The sequence below is a fragment of the Cololabis saira genome, chromosome 1 (assembly GCF_033807715.1).
Source record: "Cololabis saira isolate AMF1-May2022 chromosome 1, fColSai1.1, whole genome shotgun sequence".
Taxonomy (NCBI): Eukaryota; Metazoa; Chordata; class Actinopteri; order Beloniformes; family Belonidae; genus Cololabis; species Cololabis saira.
Genome location: NC_084587.1, coordinates 23,590,180 through 23,610,004, shown reverse-complemented (window position 1 = coordinate 23,610,004; position 19,825 = coordinate 23,590,180). Strand labels below are relative to the sequence as shown.

At 40.7% G+C, this 19,825-nt stretch overlaps 1 protein-coding gene across 2 annotated transcripts in view; it reads right to left on the bottom strand.

The window, feature by feature from the left end:
• Nucleotides 1-852: 852 nt before the first annotated feature.
• The window catches only part of fhip1aa (FHF complex subunit HOOK interacting protein 1Aa), a 38,851-nt gene continuing 19,878 nt past the window's right edge, over nt 853-19,825 (bottom strand). For both annotated transcript variants that reach the window (XM_061718572.1, XM_061718579.1), the window contains 10 exons: nt 15,646-16,320; nt 14,144-14,302; nt 12,719-12,805; nt 12,358-12,525; nt 10,408-10,487; nt 10,027-10,229; nt 6,552-7,538; nt 6,292-6,470; nt 4,993-5,113; nt 853-3,764 (listed from right to left, as the gene is read on the bottom strand). In XM_061718572.1, coding sequence (XP_061574556.1) covers nt 3,565-3,764; nt 4,993-5,113; nt 6,292-6,470; nt 6,552-7,538; nt 10,027-10,229; nt 10,408-10,487; nt 12,358-12,525; nt 12,719-12,805; nt 14,144-14,302; nt 15,646-16,320 — 2,859 coding nt within the window. In that variant the 3' untranslated portion in view covers nt 853-3,564. The remainder of the gene's footprint in view (nt 3,765-4,992; nt 5,114-6,291; nt 6,471-6,551; nt 7,539-10,026; nt 10,230-10,407; nt 10,488-12,357; nt 12,526-12,718; nt 12,806-14,143; nt 14,303-15,645; nt 16,321-19,825) is intronic.

Genomic DNA, 19,825 nt, shown 5'->3' with positions numbered 1-19,825 from the left:
CAAAACTTCTCTGCTGAAAGCACTTGCAAGGCAACGCTTTCCATATAACTTAACAAACCCTCTGACTCGTGCCAGACTGCCATTAACGGTCATTTGTGAGTCAAAAGCTGAAACTGCTGACCTGACAGAGGATCATGAGCAGAAACCCTGCACTGTTCACACATCCATACAGGAGTCTGAGCACTGAGCTCCCTCTAGTGGTTGAATGTCACAAGCTTTGCTCTATGGGGTTTTTCCCCCTCACAAATAGTTTAAGCGCTCTCACTGCCATAGGATTGCCAAGGCGTCCTTTTAAGTCCACATCGTCTCCTTTGTGGCTGATATAGTCTCAATATGAATAGAATTAACAGTTAATGATCGCAGCAACGTTTTAGTGCAGATCTTTAAAGTGTAGTTGTTACAGATCGCTCTGTTATGGCATCTGTTCCCAAATGGAGATCATAAAATTAAATGATGGGAGAAAAATTGCGTATATTACTTCACGATTGGCTGACACTTGGAACTACAAGACGCATTGCTGTAGATGACAGTTAATAGTGACTGAAGAGAGCATCCAGTGTCCCATTTGTTTTGACCCATATACATATTTTCTGGGATTTATCGCACACCGACTTAAAGTTTATTGCGGATTTTCCACACATTAAATTACCTCTTTTCAAAAACAATCCTAAAGGGATGCTCTTTCCTTATCAAAAAGACATTTATCTCTGGGTTAAAAAAAAAAAACCCCACTTAATGGTGTTAATGAAACAGCTGCAAACAACCTCAGGTGACGAATCCTGTAAATCAAAAGAAAGAAACTTTTAAAGCCCATTGAAAAGTGAAAAGAAGGGGGAAGGTCGACTCAGTAAATCCAGTTTCAGCTCTTCCTTTATTAAAAGAGGCATACCTTTTGCATTTTTAAAGTTGAAAACAAACAGCAACCGAGTGAAACCTTGAAACAAAAAACAGGCAGAATTCATCTTTGGACTCCGGATCTACTGAGACACAAACTGGTCAACAATCTTGCTCGTACCGACTGCATTCCTGCAACAGAGACCGTGGCCCTGAACTGGACGTGTCGACACACTCCGAGTGGCACTGTGGTATGAAAAAGGCCAATTAAAGTGCTCTGTAACATTCTTCAACTACTGAGAAACAGACATTCAACATTTCTGAAAATGGCTTTGACTGTTACAAATATATATTTCTAAGCCCTGTTAAAAACAAGATAGCACACAAAGAGATCCTGATCCATAATTCACGGCCCGAAGAGAATTAAGTACATGTGTAAGATTGTAAGATTCAAACAAAAATGACTTCATCTGCCTAACTTAGATGACGACATTGATGTACTCAGTATAGCTGATGAGGCTAAAAATGTGAGAAATACATTTGTCAAAGCTCATTTTCATAATATCGTTACTGATTTTACACAACTGAGCTCACTGAAAATTGATCCAAAATACAAATGTACACATTTAGCTCTAAAATAAGGGACTTGTTATTAAACTACAAGATTTTCTTGAGAACATTTATAGAATAGAATATACTTCCACTTTTCATGATGCATAAAACTGCTTCTTTGTTTGATACTGTGAAGAGATGCAAACTTTTCTTGTTCCTTGACAACTTCAGCTTTCTGTAAAAACCAGACTTTCCCGAAAACTGTCAGCATCAAGTGCAAAAAAACCCAAAACATTAAAACATTTGTTTTAATGTTTTGGGGTTTTTTTTTTTTAGGAGGAAAAAAGACTGGCAAAATTTTAAACCAAATCAAAGTTTTAAGGCACCAACTTGCAAGTATGTATATCCTGATGAATTCATAAAAACATTTACTCCATCAACCATGTGCTTTAACCAGATGAATGACGTAAATTAACATCACATTGCTGTCATCTTGGTAAACTGACATCACCTCGGTAACTGCTGAGAGCCTTTCAGGAAGGACGCGGCGCACAGTGGCAACACCTGGGTTATAACCCGGCAGGATTGGACAATGACGGCGACCTGGGTTTGGTGATGTAACCTTTTCCTGAGCTGTACAATTAGGAAGACATACTGCAACATGAAGAGAAAGCTGTGGTGCAAACAGAAATCTCCAATGCTTTTAATGTTCTTGTGAAGTGATCATCTGCCCAAGCAGCTCCAAACCGTCTCCTGACTCAGCCTGAAGGACCGTTGACCTGAGGACAGTCGGTGTACAGCTGCAACTCATGGACGAGCCTAAAACTCTCCCAACTCTTGTCTATAATCGAGGACATCGTCAACCGACACATCTTCGTCTTCTTTGCTGCAGCTGGTCTACTCCTCCTCATCGATGCATCTAAAGCTAGAGTTGGATTTTTTTTGTGATTTTTAGCAACAAGCAGAACAACGCAGCCTGCCTGCATCTCCACAACTCAAATAAAAAACAAACTGTGTAATATCTCCCACCCACTTCCTGGAAAGCTTTTCAGTTGCTTAGCAACTGATGCTTTTGTGCAGGTGTTCCCTTCTCTACGGTGCTGCGCCAAAACTTCCACCGCATCCTGTCTGAAAGGCCTTTTACACAATATAGTTTTCAACATATGCAGAATCATAACCATCAACGCAGTGAGATTTCAAACTCGGACATCAACCTATACAATCCTCAACCAGAGGAAAGTGATGACTAGGGAAAAAAAACAATCTAATAACAAAACTAAGAACAGTATAAATACCCCTTCCCAGTATCAAAATATACTAAACTTACTTATACCCCAAAGTATGCTTGCATAGTGTTCTGTTTACAACATTTTCTCTGCGATATGTACATTATAAAGCAAAGTAAGGCAAATTTAATACAGCATTGATTAACCTGTTGGGATTTGTCAATCTGTGCAGATATGGAGAAGATTTGGAGCCCATAAATGTGAGAAACTAGTGCATTAAAGAGAAAAACAAGCCAACAAACTGGGCATTAAGACTCCTGAGGTACCATCACCGATAAGCAGGAAAACAACTAAGACAATCTCCACCAACACAGATATTGTAGAAGTTCACTTTTTGAATTTAAAAGACATAAAAAAAACTTGAAGAAAGTGAAAGTGTGTTTGTTTTTTGTTTGCTGCCAGTTGATTAAAAGGGGGGAAAATAATGACCATTCATTGTAATCCCACAACACAGCAGGCACCTGGGAACCACATAGAGCAGCATCGCGGGGTTGGAGGTGAAGGGCAGAACCTCGATAGCTCAGAGGTAAGATGAATGTTCACTTAAAAATGGGGGAAAATACGCTTTTCATGGAAGCAGAGCACCTCTGTAAGTCTTTGGTCAGTGAAGCTGGTGGTTCGACAGATTAAAGGAACTGGCTGGTTACTTTAATATATTTTCAGCTCAAAGTGTGGACTTGATTTTGACTTTACACTTTATAGAAGTAAGCTGAAAAAGAAGGAAACAAAAAAATCTAAAGTTGGTTATTTTGCTCGGAAAAAATAAATATATATATATCTATATATTTTTAAAATCTGTCATATAAAAATCCTGGTACCACTTCACAAAGTAGTACCTATAAAAGTGTATAAAGAGTCAGGTCGGATTCATCGCAGGGGGAGTTTTTGGACACTATTGCTCTTCCATGGGAATGCTAGATAAGACGGAGTGCTCCTGCATGATCGCAGCCAGTTCTTTGAGGAACTCGGTGAAGAGGACGGTGGCGAAGACTTCCGTCTGATCCACAGAGATGGTTTTAGGTTTTGGTGGTGGTGAACTTTGCAAGATCCTCCCCCCTTCGTGATGCTTGGAACCAGTGCTGATGTTTTTGTCTGAGAAAATAGGAAATAAGAAATAGGTGACCAGAGGTGACACTTAGATATGATGACATGCTGGGTTTGGTACGCAGCCGTCCTGCAGCTGATTTCACCATTAATTAATAATTTGATCTGATTTTCGTGATCGCACACTAAAAAGAAAGTGATCCAGAAAACGAAATAAAAAATTCTCTTTAAAATATCTCTCTCTCTCATCTTTCCACAAACATTCTTCTGACGGCGTTTTTGGATCTGGTGCTCCGCAGCTCCAAAAATCAAAAACTTAGCCAAAGCTCCAGGGCTTGAGTGAGTGCTGCAGACTAATGAAGGCCACGTTCGGGCTACGAAGAGTTACGAATTAATGAAATCATGCAGAAATTCCTCCTCAAAGGAAGCAGACTGACTTTGAGAATGTTAACAGTGGCTCTGAATAACAGTGGATCATTTGATACCTCATATTCACATCTAAACCTGTGTTTTAACTGATCACATATCCTTTGTTCCTTTCACGATGACTGATTTTTAAAAATTGTTCTGGTAACTGTTTTCCGCCAAGGATCCACGGATGCAGATAAACGATTGGTTGTTGGTCCACAACATAGAACGTTCTGGTGCCCACAGGACCTCTCATAGTCGTGTTTATGCAGCTGAGTGAACAAGAAATTCTCCTTCTGTGATCACAGGTTTTCTCATTTGTGTGCATCATGATTCACTTTTACATGATATTACAGTTTATCTTATCATAGAGGTTAACTGGAGCTCAAGAAATGTTATGGTGGAGTTTGATGTGATTTAAAAAAAAAATAATGTTAGCTTTAAACAGAAAAGCATAAAAATTTGACGTCTAATTTTCCTTTGGCTGTTTGTGTTATGCAACGATAACCTGCCTCAGCTGACGTTTGCAGCTTCTGCTCCAGATCGAGAGCACATTTAGGCCTAAATACTGAGCTCCTTCTTGAATTTATGACTAGCAAATATCATGTGAGGACGATGTGCTCCAAAGGTCATATTCTCTGCCTTGAATTTAAGCACGTTTTAAACTGTAGGTAGTGGGACAAATGTACGAATTTTAACTGTGTCTAAATTGTTATTCAGGCCAAAGAAAACTGCAGATGTGGGCAAAGTTTGACAATAAAGGTGCATGATTTCTTCTCATTTGAGTGTTTCTTTTTTTTTTATCAAAACATATCTCAATCATATGTTGGCTATGAAAAGACATCCTTAGTTGTGGAAGTCTGGTCACCTGCTGTGGTGGATGAAGCCTCCCTGGCCAATAACCAGTGTTGTGCAGCAGTGATTCGTTCTGGAAAGTCCTTCCTCCTGGCAGCGAGCTCTTCTATCTGGTTCTTCACGGTGGCTAGAACCTGGGAGACGTTCAAATGTGAATCTCAGATTTCTGTTCAAAGTTGCATCTTTCAGTTGCTGTTTAAGTAATACAGTATAACACGATTTTTTATTTATTTATTTATTTTGCACAGTGATAGTACAATAATTTTTTTTTTTTTTTATCATATAAAGACAAATAATTTGTGCAGGAGAGGAAAAGAAGCGCTTATAAGAAATCCTCCCCTCAATACCAAATCACCAAAAACAAATCAGTCAATAGCAAAAGAATAGAAAGGAAAAAAGAAAAGGTAAAATAAACAAAGAAAAATACAATAAGTACACAAACAAAAATATCAATGAAATGGCAATTTCATTTCCGTAAGAATAGCCTGTTAATTTTGTCTAGATAAAAGATACCCCACCAAGCTGGTCCTAAACGTTTTTAAGGATGAGGCTAATTTAAGAGATCTATCTAAACAGTTCCAGAGTTGAGGGCCATGGAATTTGATAAAGGATTGGTGACTGCAGGTACGACAAAGAGGTAAATGAAAGTTCTTCCCACCTCTAACTGAATAAGAATGAATATCTGATGATAACAGAAAAAAATTATGAAAAGTGCCTGGAATGTCTTGTTTGCAATAAATGAACTTAAACATAAACAGGCATGTTTGAAACTTGTTAATAGAAAAAATTGATAATAATTTAAATTTGCTAAATAAGGGTGCAGAAGGTGCTTGATGAGAAGAATATGAGATCATTCTCAAGAATTTTTTCTGAATTAAAAATAATTTGTTAAGGTACGAAGAATAAGAAGCGCCCCAAACAATGTTGCAATACGTCAAGTATGGATAAATTAGACTATAATATAATATCATGAGACATGACTGATTAACAAAGAAAGAAACTCTTCTAATAATACCATAGGATTTCATATTTTTTTTGCATACATACTCAATATGTTTTCCCCAGGTTAATCTTTCATCCACTAGTACACCAAGAAATTTGACACATGAAACCTGTTGGATTTCAATATTATAAATTTGGAGCTTTAAATCCTGCTCAGGGAAAAATTTGTTTTTGTTTCTAAAGAGAATATAATTTGATTTATTTATATTTAAGGAAAGCTTGTTCGTCAGAAACCATCTTGAGGCGTATTCCAACATGGTATTGGCATTTCTTAATAAACATTCAAAATTATTACGATTCAACCTGTTACCTGGTAAAGGGAGCGCACACTCGGTTGGAAAACCAAGTTGGTGTTGAGGAGGAACGAGCGAAGCAGAGCCTGAGGGTAAGCAGCCAACTGGGCCAGGATGCCCGTCAGCAACAGGTTGACGTGAAGCGAGTTTGAGAGCATATTCTCCAAACGAGATAACAGCACACTTACAAATGGACCTGCAGGAAGAGGGAGCAATTTAAAGATAATTTCCGCTGGGTTATTAGATGTTTACAGAGCCAAGATTTCCCTCAACTCACCTGTAAAAGGCACTGAATGGTTTTTATTCGTGCTTCCACTGCGAAGCCGACTAACTGTCCCAAATGGTGAATGCAGTTTCTCGTGGTCTGGTGTTTCGGCAGAGAAGGAGGTGAAGTCCATCTCCTCATCATCCCCGCCCTCCTCCAAGGCTGTGGTGGGCTTGTTTGACTCTCCGTCACTCTTGACCTGTTTCACACCTGCTTCCTTGTCCAGAGTGCGAAGGAGCTCCTCGTACTGAGCTAAAAGATCCTCGCCTGGCTCAGCACTGCTCTTACGGAGATTTGCATTACGGTCTGTCGGACCTTTGACTTTTGTCTCCAAGCTGTTTTTGCTATCGTCAGTACTCTCAGAGGCTGCAAGTGTTAGACTGAGCCCATTTCTCAGGGGAACTTCTGCTGAGTCTGACGAGGAACCGTTGGGTGTGGACTTTGTGCGCTCGGCATGTGTGGTGTCTTTCTTTGCGACGAGATCATAGACCATGACATCATCCTGGAACTCATTTTCTTCAATGTATGAACCTTTAACTAACATGATGGCTGTTCTCCTCATCTCCTGGATGTGCCTCGGAGGCTCAGCAGGAGCTGGTTTAGGAGGTTTACTCTCCGCAGGAGCCTCAGCTGTCTGCACGGGGCACGCATCGTAACTGTCGTCCCACTCCAGCTCCTGCTGGATGACGGAAGGCAGAGCTGGCGGGCTGGGTCGAGGAGGGTGCGGCGCCAGCAGCTGAGGGACTCTCTTCAGAGACGTCTGGGCTTGTCGGCTCTTCAGCGACGGTTCCTCCAGGATGCCTGGCTGGTATTTCTCAGGGGGAGGGTCGTCGCCGTCGTATGGGGCCGACCAAACCTGGCAGGCTTCCATGCACCTGCTGATGCTGAGTCGGGCGTCGTAGAGGTAATGAAGATAACTGACGTCCAGGTAGATTTCTGAGCCGATGGTGCAGGAGTTACCCGAACCGTCATCCCCTTCTAAGAAGTTTTTATGTTGCTCTGATAAAACGAGACAAGCAAAGACAGGAAATATAAAAGTTGGCTTCAGCACTGCAACGCAGCACTCACACTGAGCAGGAATAATGACTTTGACACTTCACTGCAAGGGGTAAAGCGATGCAATATAACACAGCAACAGGAGATCTCACTATTTGATAAAATACAATAATCCCTGCTTTACCTTCTCGTTCCAATTGAATTCAGATTTACACCTCGTAACACAACGTATGTTTAAAAAGACTGTGTAGCAGTAATAAATAATAACTTTTATATTTATATTTTCTTTTTAGGTCTCTTAACTGATACCAGCATTTCCGTTCCAACCATTTATGTTATTTTGACGGCACAGTGCCATTACTGTGGTTAAAGCATCCTCTTACTGAAATCAGTCATGAATAGTTAAATCTGCTAATTTATTTCTACTTGCAGCTGTTTAAAAAGTAAAACAACAAAACATCCATCAAAGCTGTTTAAAAATTATGAAAAGCAATCATTCATTTCAACTGCAGGTGATACAGTTCATGCTTAAAGAATGATACAAAAACCCCAGAAGAGAAGTTATCTATGAATTAAAAAGTTAAGGGGGCAACACCATCCATCCATCCATCCTTTAACTTCGGCTCATCCAAGGATGGGTTGAGGGGGCAGCAGCCAGAGCAAAGATGCAAAAATGCATACCTTTATAACTAGCAGGATGGACTACTGTAATGCTCTTCTTACTGGTCTGCCCAAGAATACCATTAATCAGCTGCAACTGGTTCAAAACGCTGCAGCGCGAGTTCTGACTCAGACCAGAAGGAGAGCACACATTAGGCCCATTTTAAAAACCTTACACTGGCTACCTGTTAGTTTTCGTGTTGATTTTAAAGTTCTTTTATTAGTTTATAAAGCACTACATGGGCTTGCGCCAGAGTATATTTCAGAGATGTTTTTATTCTATGAACCAGGAAGGCCCCTCAGATCCTCTGGCTCTTCCTTTTTAGCTGTTCCACAGAGTAGAACTAAAAGATTTGGTGATGCTGCTTTTAGCCACGATGCTCCAAAACTGTGGAACAGCCTCCCGGAGGATTTGAGAGGAGCTGGAAATGTGGACATTTTTAAACGTAGACTAAAAACTCATCTCTTTGGTCTGGCTTTTATGTAGCATCACATTTTTATAGTTTTATTCTGTTTAACATTTTTTAAAAGGTATCTGTTTTATTTATTTATCCATTTCTGGTAATGTTTTTATTATTTTTTTTTTATTGTTGTGGACTGATTATTTTTTAGCCTTAATCCTTGAACTTTTATCTTTTTATAAATTTTATATATTCTATATTGTATGTCAGGGTGCATTGGTCTCCCAGTTCTTTATTTTTTGGTCTCCCAGTTTTTATTCATTTGTTTATTATGCTTATTTTTCAATCAAAATGTCAAAGCACCTTGTATTTCATGTACCTGGATGAAAGGTGCTATATAAATAAAATTTGATTGATTGATTGATTGAAAGAGGCCCAGGATTCCCTCTACTGGCCACCTCTTCCAGCTCCTCAAGAGGAATACTGAGGCATTCCCAAGCCTGCCAAGAGATATAACCTCTACGGCATGTCCTAGGTCTTCTGTGGGGCCTCCTCCCAGTTGGACATGCCTGAAACACCTTCTGAGGGAGCCGTCCAGGAGGCCTATCCTCACCAGATAGATGCCCAATCCGCCTCAACTGGCTCTTCTCTAATCCCAGTCCCTCCCGGATGACTGAGTTTCCCCATTCTCTCTCTCTGAGTGAGAGCCCGATCGCCCTATGGAGGAAACTCATTTCAGTCGTTTGTATCCGCGATCTCATTCTTTTGGTCACTACCCACAACTCGTGACCATAGGTGAGGGTAGGAACATAGATCTACCGGTAAACAGAAAGGCCTTGCCTTGCGGCTTCACTTTCTCTTCATCATGACAGACCGGTAAAGAGCCGGCATTACTGCAGAGGCTGCACCGACCCGCCTGTCAGTCTCCATTCTGCCCTGACTCGTGAACAAGCCCCTCAGATACTCAAGACTCCTCCACTTGAGGTAATAACTTGTCATCTACCCAGAGAGGGCAGTTAAGAGACCTTCTTTTTCAAATTTGCTCATTTGTATGAACAGGTTCGTCAACTTTTTTGTATCCTTGGAGACGGCAGGGTTACATGTCACAGCTTATGTGAGACAATAGAAATGCATTTAACTGTGGTCCCACAATATCCGAATCCCCCTTTAGCTAAAATTAGCCTGAAAACTATTTTTGACAAAGAACAGAAGTCTGTGCTGACTGAACATCTTTGTTTACACAAAATAAACAAAGACGCCTCGACTTACTGGCATTCTGTAGCACCCTCTAACTTGTTAAATCATCACACTGTCCAACCCCACAACCCAGCAGAAATCAACATAATCCTTTAAAATATATTCCAAAGTGCAAAAACATTGTAGGACTCATATTATACGAAACTATAGGAGATTTTTTTCTTTTTTGTTACCTGTGCTTCTGGAGTCTTTGGGAGCATCTGCACCCTTAGAAAAAAGGATGGAGTCCAGCTGTCGGAGGGGCGGAGGACTGTGATCAGGAGAGCAGCAGGACGGTGTCAACGCCAGGATCTTGGCTGCTGATGCCGAGTAGAAGTCCCTCTCCTTCACCACACGTCTCTGACTAAACATCATGTGACTGCAGGGGATCAGGTACCTGTGGAGGCGGATGGCAGGATATGTTGGGAAAACCAATGGGTGGTCATAGGAGGGATGCAGGGGAGGGGGAATGTGAAGACAGATGGTAACGGTAGGAGGTAGAGAGTAAAAGCTCATTATGTCGTAAACCAATTAATGTGCCACGCTTCATAAATGGATAAGTAAGTACCTCTCACCTCAATACAAGCTGCAGCATCACATCTTCACAGCATAAGCCAATGAGAGTGCGGAACAGTGACAGTGATACGGTCCCCAACTGGAGTATTTCATGGAAGATCATAAAAAATGATGAATACATAAAATAATACATGCATTCATCAACAACTGATTTTTGATGATTAAATGGTTGATACATTTGTGCGTGCCAGATTGAAAAATGTTAACATCTACAGCTGAACCATGCTTTGAATTATTGCACATTAAACATGTAAGTTTTGAGCTGCTCAGTGGTACAGTGGGTTAAGCAGCGGCTCATATACTGAGGCTACAGTCCTCCTGCAGCGGTCGCAGGTTTGAATCCCGGCCTGCGCACCTTTGCTGCATGTCATCCCCATTCTCTCACTACCCCCTTCCTGTCTGTACACTTTAAATAAAGGGCCAATAGAGCCCAAAAAAATCTTTAAAAATAAACATGTAAGTTTTAGACGGAGATGTAATAAAAGATGGATGCAACTTCTAGGTTTGAAAAGTTCAGCCAATGCAGAAGTACATTTGGTTGCAATACTTCTTAAAAGCCAGCAGGGGCTACACTTAAGTGGTTATAAAAATGTAAAGATACCTTAACTATATATATACTCAAGCATTATGCTAATTTTGTAAATTATGATCCAGTTTATAAAAGTAAACAGACTAAACGAGGACAGTATTTCCAACCTCTGGCACATGTAAACATGTAAAACATATCCAACATATACACTTGATCAAATGTGATTCAAATCGATCCCAAACCAGAAGTTGAGTGTATGGGAAAAAAATGTATTCTCTTTAAGTACTTTTATTGCCCTAAATAGTATTGAATATTATTATTATTCTTGTAATCCAAGGAGGGAAATAAAATATTTTGCCTCTTTCTGATGCTGTCATTCCTTCTCAACATAAATCAAAGACACCGACATTGCTGATTCCAGGTGACGAGGTGTTACTATGTCCCATTTCAGCCAAGTAAAAATGTCCTATGCCTGCTTAGTGTTTCTGTATCTTGAATACATTTTTTTCTTCATTGTTTTGTTTAAATACTCGGAGCAGTTTCTGTGCAGGACAGGACTGGAGGCAGGTCGATCCTATTACCCGTACACTATTCTTCCTCTGTCTTGCCTTTTGAATATGTGCAGAACAGCTTTTGCATCGTCATTTTCTGAGCTGGGAAAAAGTAGATCATCTCTTTATCAAGATTTGTAGGAGCTAAATAATGACTCCTTTGAGTAAGTACTACATGTGTTAGAGCAGGAAAATGTGTAAAACATGTAGAACAACAGGAGCCCATATATTAGGTTGGGGAAATGTTAATGTTAAATATATTTGAAGCCAGAGCTGACTTTGTGCAAATGTGCCAAGCACATTTCTCAACCATCCTGGGGTTCTGAGCCTTATTCACAGCCCGCTATTCAAACCTTTACACATTCACAGATTTACAATCTGTTGTTTTAGACTATTGTCTCTTGAAATTGCAATTTAGAGTTCCCACAAGTTTCACAGTAATTGGATGGATAAATATTAAAGCCATCCTATGTAGCAATACATAGGGTGTAGCAATACCCCCGTGGGGTCAGAAGGGGTATTGCAACAAGGATTGGCTATAAATAGAAAATGAAAATCCAAACAAGTTCATCAAACTTGTAAAAATGCTAATTTCTTTTACAACCAGATAGTATAACAGTGACCGTTGTTTTTTTTTAACTAAGTTTTAGATTTTTTTTTTATCCCTCCCTGATATTCTGAATCGATAAGTTTCCTTAAATAAGGTGCACTCCATTTTTAAAAACTGCCATGACATGCGACACAAGGCTGGAAAAAAGAAATGGTCTGATGTTTGCCTTTTAAAAAGGCGAGCGGTGCTGCGTCAGCACAACATTCATTTTTCTAGGACAAAGCCTGTGTTCTTAGCCGTGCAATGCTTTGCCGCGTACCTGGAAGGGGGTGTTGATGCGGCTGACCAGTGTGTCTAAAATATGGACGCTCTCATGTCGGTGGAGGAGGATGAAGGAGAGGAACGTCTGCAGCAGGGCCGGCTCAGATACGCTTCTCAAGAAAAGGTCCAGGTACGCCGTCGTGGTCATCACCTCCTCTAGAGTGAGCTTCACAGAAACAGAAACTACAATCAGTCAGCAGTGAACATTAGTGTACATTTCCACAAAGAGTGTGGTATAATTGTAAATCCCTTGTAAATAGATGAATTACTATCAAAGATAAAATTATGGGGGAAAGGCACAGGCTTTAACAACTTCACACCGTCATTTGTAGTGCGTATGACATGAAAAAGAGTCCAACCTTGTGCAGCGCTGGTGCTAGGACGGGCACAAGGAAACCATTGTAGATGTAATCGACCAACTGGTCTCTGATAACAGGGTGGGCCACCTGGGAAGAGTCAGTATGAAGTGGCATGTCAGTAAAGACTAGGGGTGTAACGATACACTAATCTCACGATACGGTACGATACGATACACGATATTGAGGTCACGATAACGATACGATATTATAGCAGTATTTTTTTAACAACCTTGAATGAGGAACATATGACTGGAAAAAATTTTCTTTTATTTGAAAGACACAAAATACAAAACAATGCTGTGCGTTTGCCCTATTGTTACAGTTTGTAATTCTTTATAACTGTTTAAGTTTTAAAGAGAAAGCCAGGCCAACCATTTTCCACAAACTGAACTAAAAGTAAATGTCAGGTTTGCATTATGCATCTTCAGTTTCATACAAGGAAAAATATTTAGCCACAAACTAAATAGTTTCTCTCATGTATGATTTGACTTTTTTCTTTTCCAGAAATTTAACAACTAAAATTAAATAAATAAATAAAAGTAAATAAATACATACAATTTTACATCATAAAAAAGATTGATTCATGCTCACCTTATAGAGGAGATTTATTTTTGTTAAGAAAGTTATTTTGGTAATTCAGGGTTCATTATTTTATAAATATATTCTTTATATTCTGTAAATCAGGGACTATAATTACACTAGTCAGTTAATCTGTAGTGTTTAGTATGTTTTAGATTGGGCGGAGTGATACGCCACAGTACGGCACTAGGTGCTGTGTTGATGTTCTAAAATCCTACACTGTTAAGCGGACATTAAAGTACACTCGAACTCGGCAGAAGTTGTCCCCGTGTTTATCCTACTCACGACCCGAAAAGGTTTAATTTAATAAGGTAAGGCTTAACTCTACACCAGCCTTACATTAGTAAAGGTTCAGAGCTCAAAACGGGACCGCAAAACGGGACTAGTTTCTTCTGAACGGAGTAAGATTTTGGTCCGCGGGTCGAGGCGCGGTCGTTACTAGTCAACACAATAGATTAATATTAATAACCCAATGTCGCAATACACTTGGTCACCTCCACGACACGTATTGTGACGTTTTTGTATCGCGAAATTTCGTGGCACGATATATTGTTACACCCCTAGTAAAGACCGTAGAAACTTCGTGTCAGTACATTTTTACAGGAGGCAGAACCTTCAGAGTGCAAGCTTGGCATCACAGCCTGTTATTTAAAAAAAAATGGATTTAACTTCTGGTGCATGAAAATTAAACTCATCTGGCTACAGAAAGCTATTTCATTCCTAACTTGTTTTTACTCCTAGTCTCAGTCATTAGTGCAGATCCTAATTCAGTCCAGCCTGATGTTCATTTTGTAGGATCAGGACACACATCACATCAGTTTTCATGGCATACACACGCAGGTTCACCTGAATGACAGCGTTGCAGAATTCCAGTGAGTTGAGAAACTGGACAAGTGACGGCATCTGCTGCCAGTCCTCTCTGTGAAGACAGTGCCACTCCTCACTGGGAACCTCCAGTTTGGTGGGCAGAGATGAGTACAGACCACTCAGCCCTGTGGCCAGCACCTGAAGGAAGGGAAGGAGGGGAAGGGATGACATCCCGGATCACAAGCTGCTACTTTGAGCATCAACTTTGAGAATCAAGTTCTGAGATGGATTGTCTTGAAATCTGGCAGCTAAGATCCTCACAACATGAAGAACTGTTGCCGCTGAAGCAGTCCCCTTTACTTTTCTGTGTCATCAACAGGCCAAAATGTCTTATGTGAGCTAAACCTTTTCAATTAACCTGTTTAACTGAGGTGCAAATTAAATTATTGCAATATCTTTCTAAAGTAAGAAGATGTTAAACATTTAAAAACAGCATGCTACCTCTGTATGGCTGTTAACATGCTGATGACAGTGTTAAGCTCAAAGGACTTTTAAAAAACAACTGCTTGCATAGCTGGAGACCTACAAATTACAATTTATAATTTAATGCTAATTACAAACAAGACTTTGTCAATCCAATCAAAACAACAACGACTATCATTCTCACAGCTCCTATAGATTAAACCAAAAGTGAAAACCAAGTTTTTAACCTTGATAACACCATCCATAAATGTTTTTTTATGCTCATATAAACTCTGATAAAAACAACAAAGACTAGGGGTGCCTAAGACATTTTCACAGTAGTGTGTGAATCTGTAATTACATGTTCTACTTCTAAATTATGGGATGTAGATACTATAAGCACAGTCTGCCAGCAGACTGCATCACACCAAGCGCATACTGACTGCAGTACTGACTATTGCATAGTATATAGACTCCTATCCTTGCAAACATTCTTAGATTTCTTTTAAAGTACGTTTTATTATTTATAAGGTACGACTTCAAACAACGACAGAGCCTGTCACGACCCTGTCTATTGTAACTGCAAGATGAGTACATCATTAGTGTCATGGTAATGTATACATCCTCAGTAGGATTATCCCACCGCGGCCTCTCTGTAGATGCCTTTGGATCCAATTAAATTCAAACTCTTGTTATTCAACTGGCATCACATCAAAACCCATTTTTCAATGCAATGTCTGCAGCTGCGGGTAAATGGCATTATTTATATGGGATTAGCTTGCAACTGAGCAGTAATCTTATAAATACCAGACATTTGTAACATTCAATGCCAGATTTTTTTCACAGTTTTGAGTGGGTCCATTAATTCATCTGCATATTGTGGACTAATTATGACACCCAAGGTGTCAGAAGTATTATTAATGCTGCTCACTGAGACGGATTAACAAATCTGTTTGACAAATAGGCTAGAAAGAGAGAGTTGGAGCAGGGGGATAATAGATACAAGAAGAAAAAAACACCAGGAGGAGTGGGAGAAATGTAGCAAAACTTGTAAAAGTCATTTTTCCTTAGGAACTGACCGGGCAGAAGTAGGTGTTCTCTGCAACGTGTTTGGCCACTCGCTCATTTTCAGCAGACAGCGACATGATGAGCAGAAGGGCGTCTCTGGCTTGCTGGCCCACCGTGCCCTCCCTGTGAATGAAGGGGATGAGCAGGGAGAAGATGAGGAAGTTGGTGGCTCCCTGATCCTCACTGGTGTGAAAAAATAGCTCCAGGATTGAGGGGTCCTTTGCCAGGACGCAGCACAGCTGGTTGAGCAGCAGCACCAGCTCAGCCTCGACCGCCGCCACCGCCGTGCCCGAACAGGAGGACAGCAGCATCATGAGCGGCCTCAGGATGGGCTTGTGATGCAGCAGGGGCTGGCGCGCCTGGCCGACCAGCATCTCGTACATCTTCAGCTGCTCCAGCTTCATCTCGTCGGTGAACTCCCTGCGGAGGCTCCACACAAACAAGCGCTCCATCACGTTCTCCATCACCACGAACTCCAGGATGGGGCCCATGGCTCCCTCCTGACCGCTTTCCTCCTCCATCAGCAGGAAGAGCATGTGCTCCACGTAGTTCTGTACGGCGTTCGCCTCGTCTCCGGGGACGGGGCCGAAGCGGGGGCTGCCGCTGGTGTTGAGGTGGATGACACCCAGGGAAGGCAGGGTGGAGCTGCTGCGCAGGGGATCATGCTTTTCAAGGATCTTTACCACCTACAGAAAGAAGATGTGATCAATAATAACATCCTTATATTTACAAAGATTTGTGCAAATAGATCAATCAGCAGCTCTTAAACTTCGGGTAAAGACATGTAGCAGTCAACAGTAAAACATACTGTATTTTGCCAGCTTGCACGACTGAACTATCAGAAACTATCAGATAAGTTTAGTTTTTTTAGTTTTAGTTTATTGTTTTGCACAGTTTTTAAAAAATATACAGGAAATATCAATGATAAACACTATAGGTGCAGAAAGAGGCAAAAAACCCAATGGGCTTATTTGAAGCCTCCACCGAAGATATTAAAATTTCATGTCAAGATTAACATACAAAAAACAGAAAGTATAACTACACAAAAGTGATGGCAAACTAATAATGCAATATATAAATAATAAAGAATAAAGACAAAAAATAAGTGTGTGTGAGTGTGCATGGGATATTGTTTTTACAACTTATATTATATTGATTCCTGAGCAAATAAGACTGTACATGTCACTATGAGTGAAACACAAAAAAAAAACAAAAAAACAAAAAGAACATGGATACATAAACAACAATACATTGGGAAAATTTGTAATATTTTGTAATATTTCAGAGAGGACGAGCTCTTTGCCAAGTGGGAAAAATCATTCCACAATTTAGTGCCCCTAAATCTCACCGAAAATTGACCTCTGCAAGTGAGAAATTTAGGAGGATGAATAAGATTTTTATTTTCCTCTGCTTCAAATTTAACAGAAGAAATATGGAATAACGCTTAAAAAAAAAGTCTTTGGCTGGGGACCAAACGTTGAAATTTTAAAAACCTGGAGAATAGGTACAGATTACTGTGACCATAGGTCATCTACTGCAACAATTAAAACTTTTGGCGTCATATAGGTAGAGTATAAAATTAAAATCTCCAGAATGAACATGCAACCGGTACCTTAGTTCTACACTTTCTTCTCATAGCACTTCACTTCACACACAATCCGTATAAACTACATCAACTTTCTTCCCCAGCTTGTATAGATTGTATAAATACAACCCTTCCTCTCTTTTGACAGGTCAACTTTCAGCAGAAATTGAGTGTAAATAGAGCATCAGCACAGTTCAAATGAGCTCAGTTGTATTGCTCAGAATAAAACCGTCCTTTGTGTTTCCAGTCCCTCCCCTCTGTGGCCACTGTGCAGAAACCAGTGTCACAATAATAGCGCCAGTGTCCCCGGGCTGACACTGCTGCCATGACAATAACGGGCTGCAAATGAGAGAACTGTGGCGTGGCCAGTGGTAACGAGAGAGCAGATACTGTAATCCCAGCCTCAGCCTGATGGGGCTTGGCCTTGTGATCTGAGCCCCAGGGATCGCTGAAGTGACAGGAAGAAGCCAGGTTTGAGAATGTTTTTCTCTGCCTGAGCTGGCTAGTTCTGATTGTTCATTTGTCTAGTATTAACAGGAATACTCAAAAAGTAATGGACAGCTTTGTATTCATATTCATTTTTGTAACACAGGTGGGGCATGGCCCAACTTTTGATGTTCACTAAAATCCAGATTTAGATCCAGGACTTTTTTGTAGTAATGCACAGCTCTTGCCTAACTACTGGTTTGAGATTCACAGACATGTATTATGAGTGTTTATGTAAAATCATGCAATATCTGCACTTGATCCCATTAATGTGGCATTAAATTCACACCTGTACTTCAGTAATGTAAAGTTTAAGCATTGTCATGTCACATTAAAAGCTGGATCTGAAAGTGTAAGAAGGTTCCTGGAAGGGGCTTGTGCTTTGTGGACTTGAAGAAGGCCTTCGCCCATGTCCCAAGGGGACTCCTGTGGCGGGTTCTCCGTATGAGGTGCTGGAATCCCGTATACAGGCTCTCCAGTGGCCTCAGAGTTGGGTGTCTGCTTTTTGCAGATGATGTAGTTCTGTTGGCTCCATCATGCCAAGACCTTCAACTCTCACTGGAGCGGTTCGCTGCAGAATGTGAGGCAGCTGGGATGAGAATCAGCACCTCTAAATCCGAGACCATGGTCTTCGGTTGGGGAATGGTGGATCGCCTTCTCCAGGTTCTGGAATCAGATACTACACCAAGTGCAGTTCAAGTATCTCGGGGTCACAAGTGAGGGAAAAATGGGGCAGGAGAAAGGAAAGCGGATTGGTGCGGCCCCTGCAGTGATTCGGCCTCTGCAACGGTAGAGAAGGAGCTTAGCTGAAAGGCGCAGCTCTCAACTTATCAGCCGGTCTATGTTCCTACCCTATGGTCACAAGCTGTGGGTGGTGACTGAAAGAATTAGATCGTGGATACAAGCAGTGGAAATGAGTTTCCTCTGCAGGGTGTCCAGGCTCCCTTTGAGATAGGGTGAGAAGCTCAGCGATTCGGGAGGGGCTCAGAGTAGAGCTGCTGCTTCTCTGCATTGAGAGGAGCCAGATAAGGTGGCTCAGGCATCTGGTGAGAATGCTCCTCCTTGGGGGAGGTTTCCAGGCATTTCCCACTGGGAGAGACCTTGGGGAAGACCCAGGACACGCTGGAGGGAATATCTTTCTCAGCTGGCCTGGGAACACCTTGGGATCCCCCCAGATGAGCTGGACAAAGTGGCCAGGGGGAGAGGGAAGTCTGGGCTTTCCTGCTTCGGCTACTGCCCCCGCGAACCAACCCCAGATAAGCAGAGGGAGATGGATAAAAGCTTAGGAATAGTTTCAAAATTAAAAAAAATAAACGTGCAATTACTGGCAAGAAGCACTTAACCAGTTTATTTTTCCATCGTTCCTTTTAAACATTGTGTAAACATACTACTTTTGCCATTACCATAAAAAGCAAAATGTTTCATTTCTTCAGTGTTGATGTAGAAACTTGTGAAATGCAAGAGATGTGACGAGTTTAGAAACAAGATAACATTTACAAGGTCAAACCTGGGCAGTGCTTTTGACAACAAAAACGTCTAATAATTAAATACACACCTCTGTTTTGATTCATAGCTGCCCAAAACAAATAATATAACCAGCACAATACAAATTCACCCCCGATATTTTTAAAATGGGTTTCATGTTGTGAATCTGAAATGTTTGATATTAATCTGACATAGCAGAGAACAGAAATACTGGTACAGTCATGAAACAATTTTTTAAATAGCCACATGGAATTGACCATGGATGAGATAAATTAGTAACTCAAAGACTATTGCTCCCAGTAATTTATAACTGTAATAACTATAAAAAAAAAAACAAACACAATGAGGTGTGTGAGACTGCGAGATAAGACTCGATAAGACAAATTAACATAAATCTAATCTTCAATGCTGAAACCAGCAGTTTCTTGCCGAGCAGAAAGTCCAATGTCAAATACAGCATGCTACTCTGATGTCAAGGCTTTTCAGAGCTGATATCAGGTTAGATATTAACTAAACATGGGAATAACGACTGAAGGAACAGGAATTTGCTTCGAGTTCGGCTACAGCAGAACAGCAGGTGGTACTAACCACCACTCTTTATTTCTGATTACAACCATTTTTGTCCCAGTGCTAGA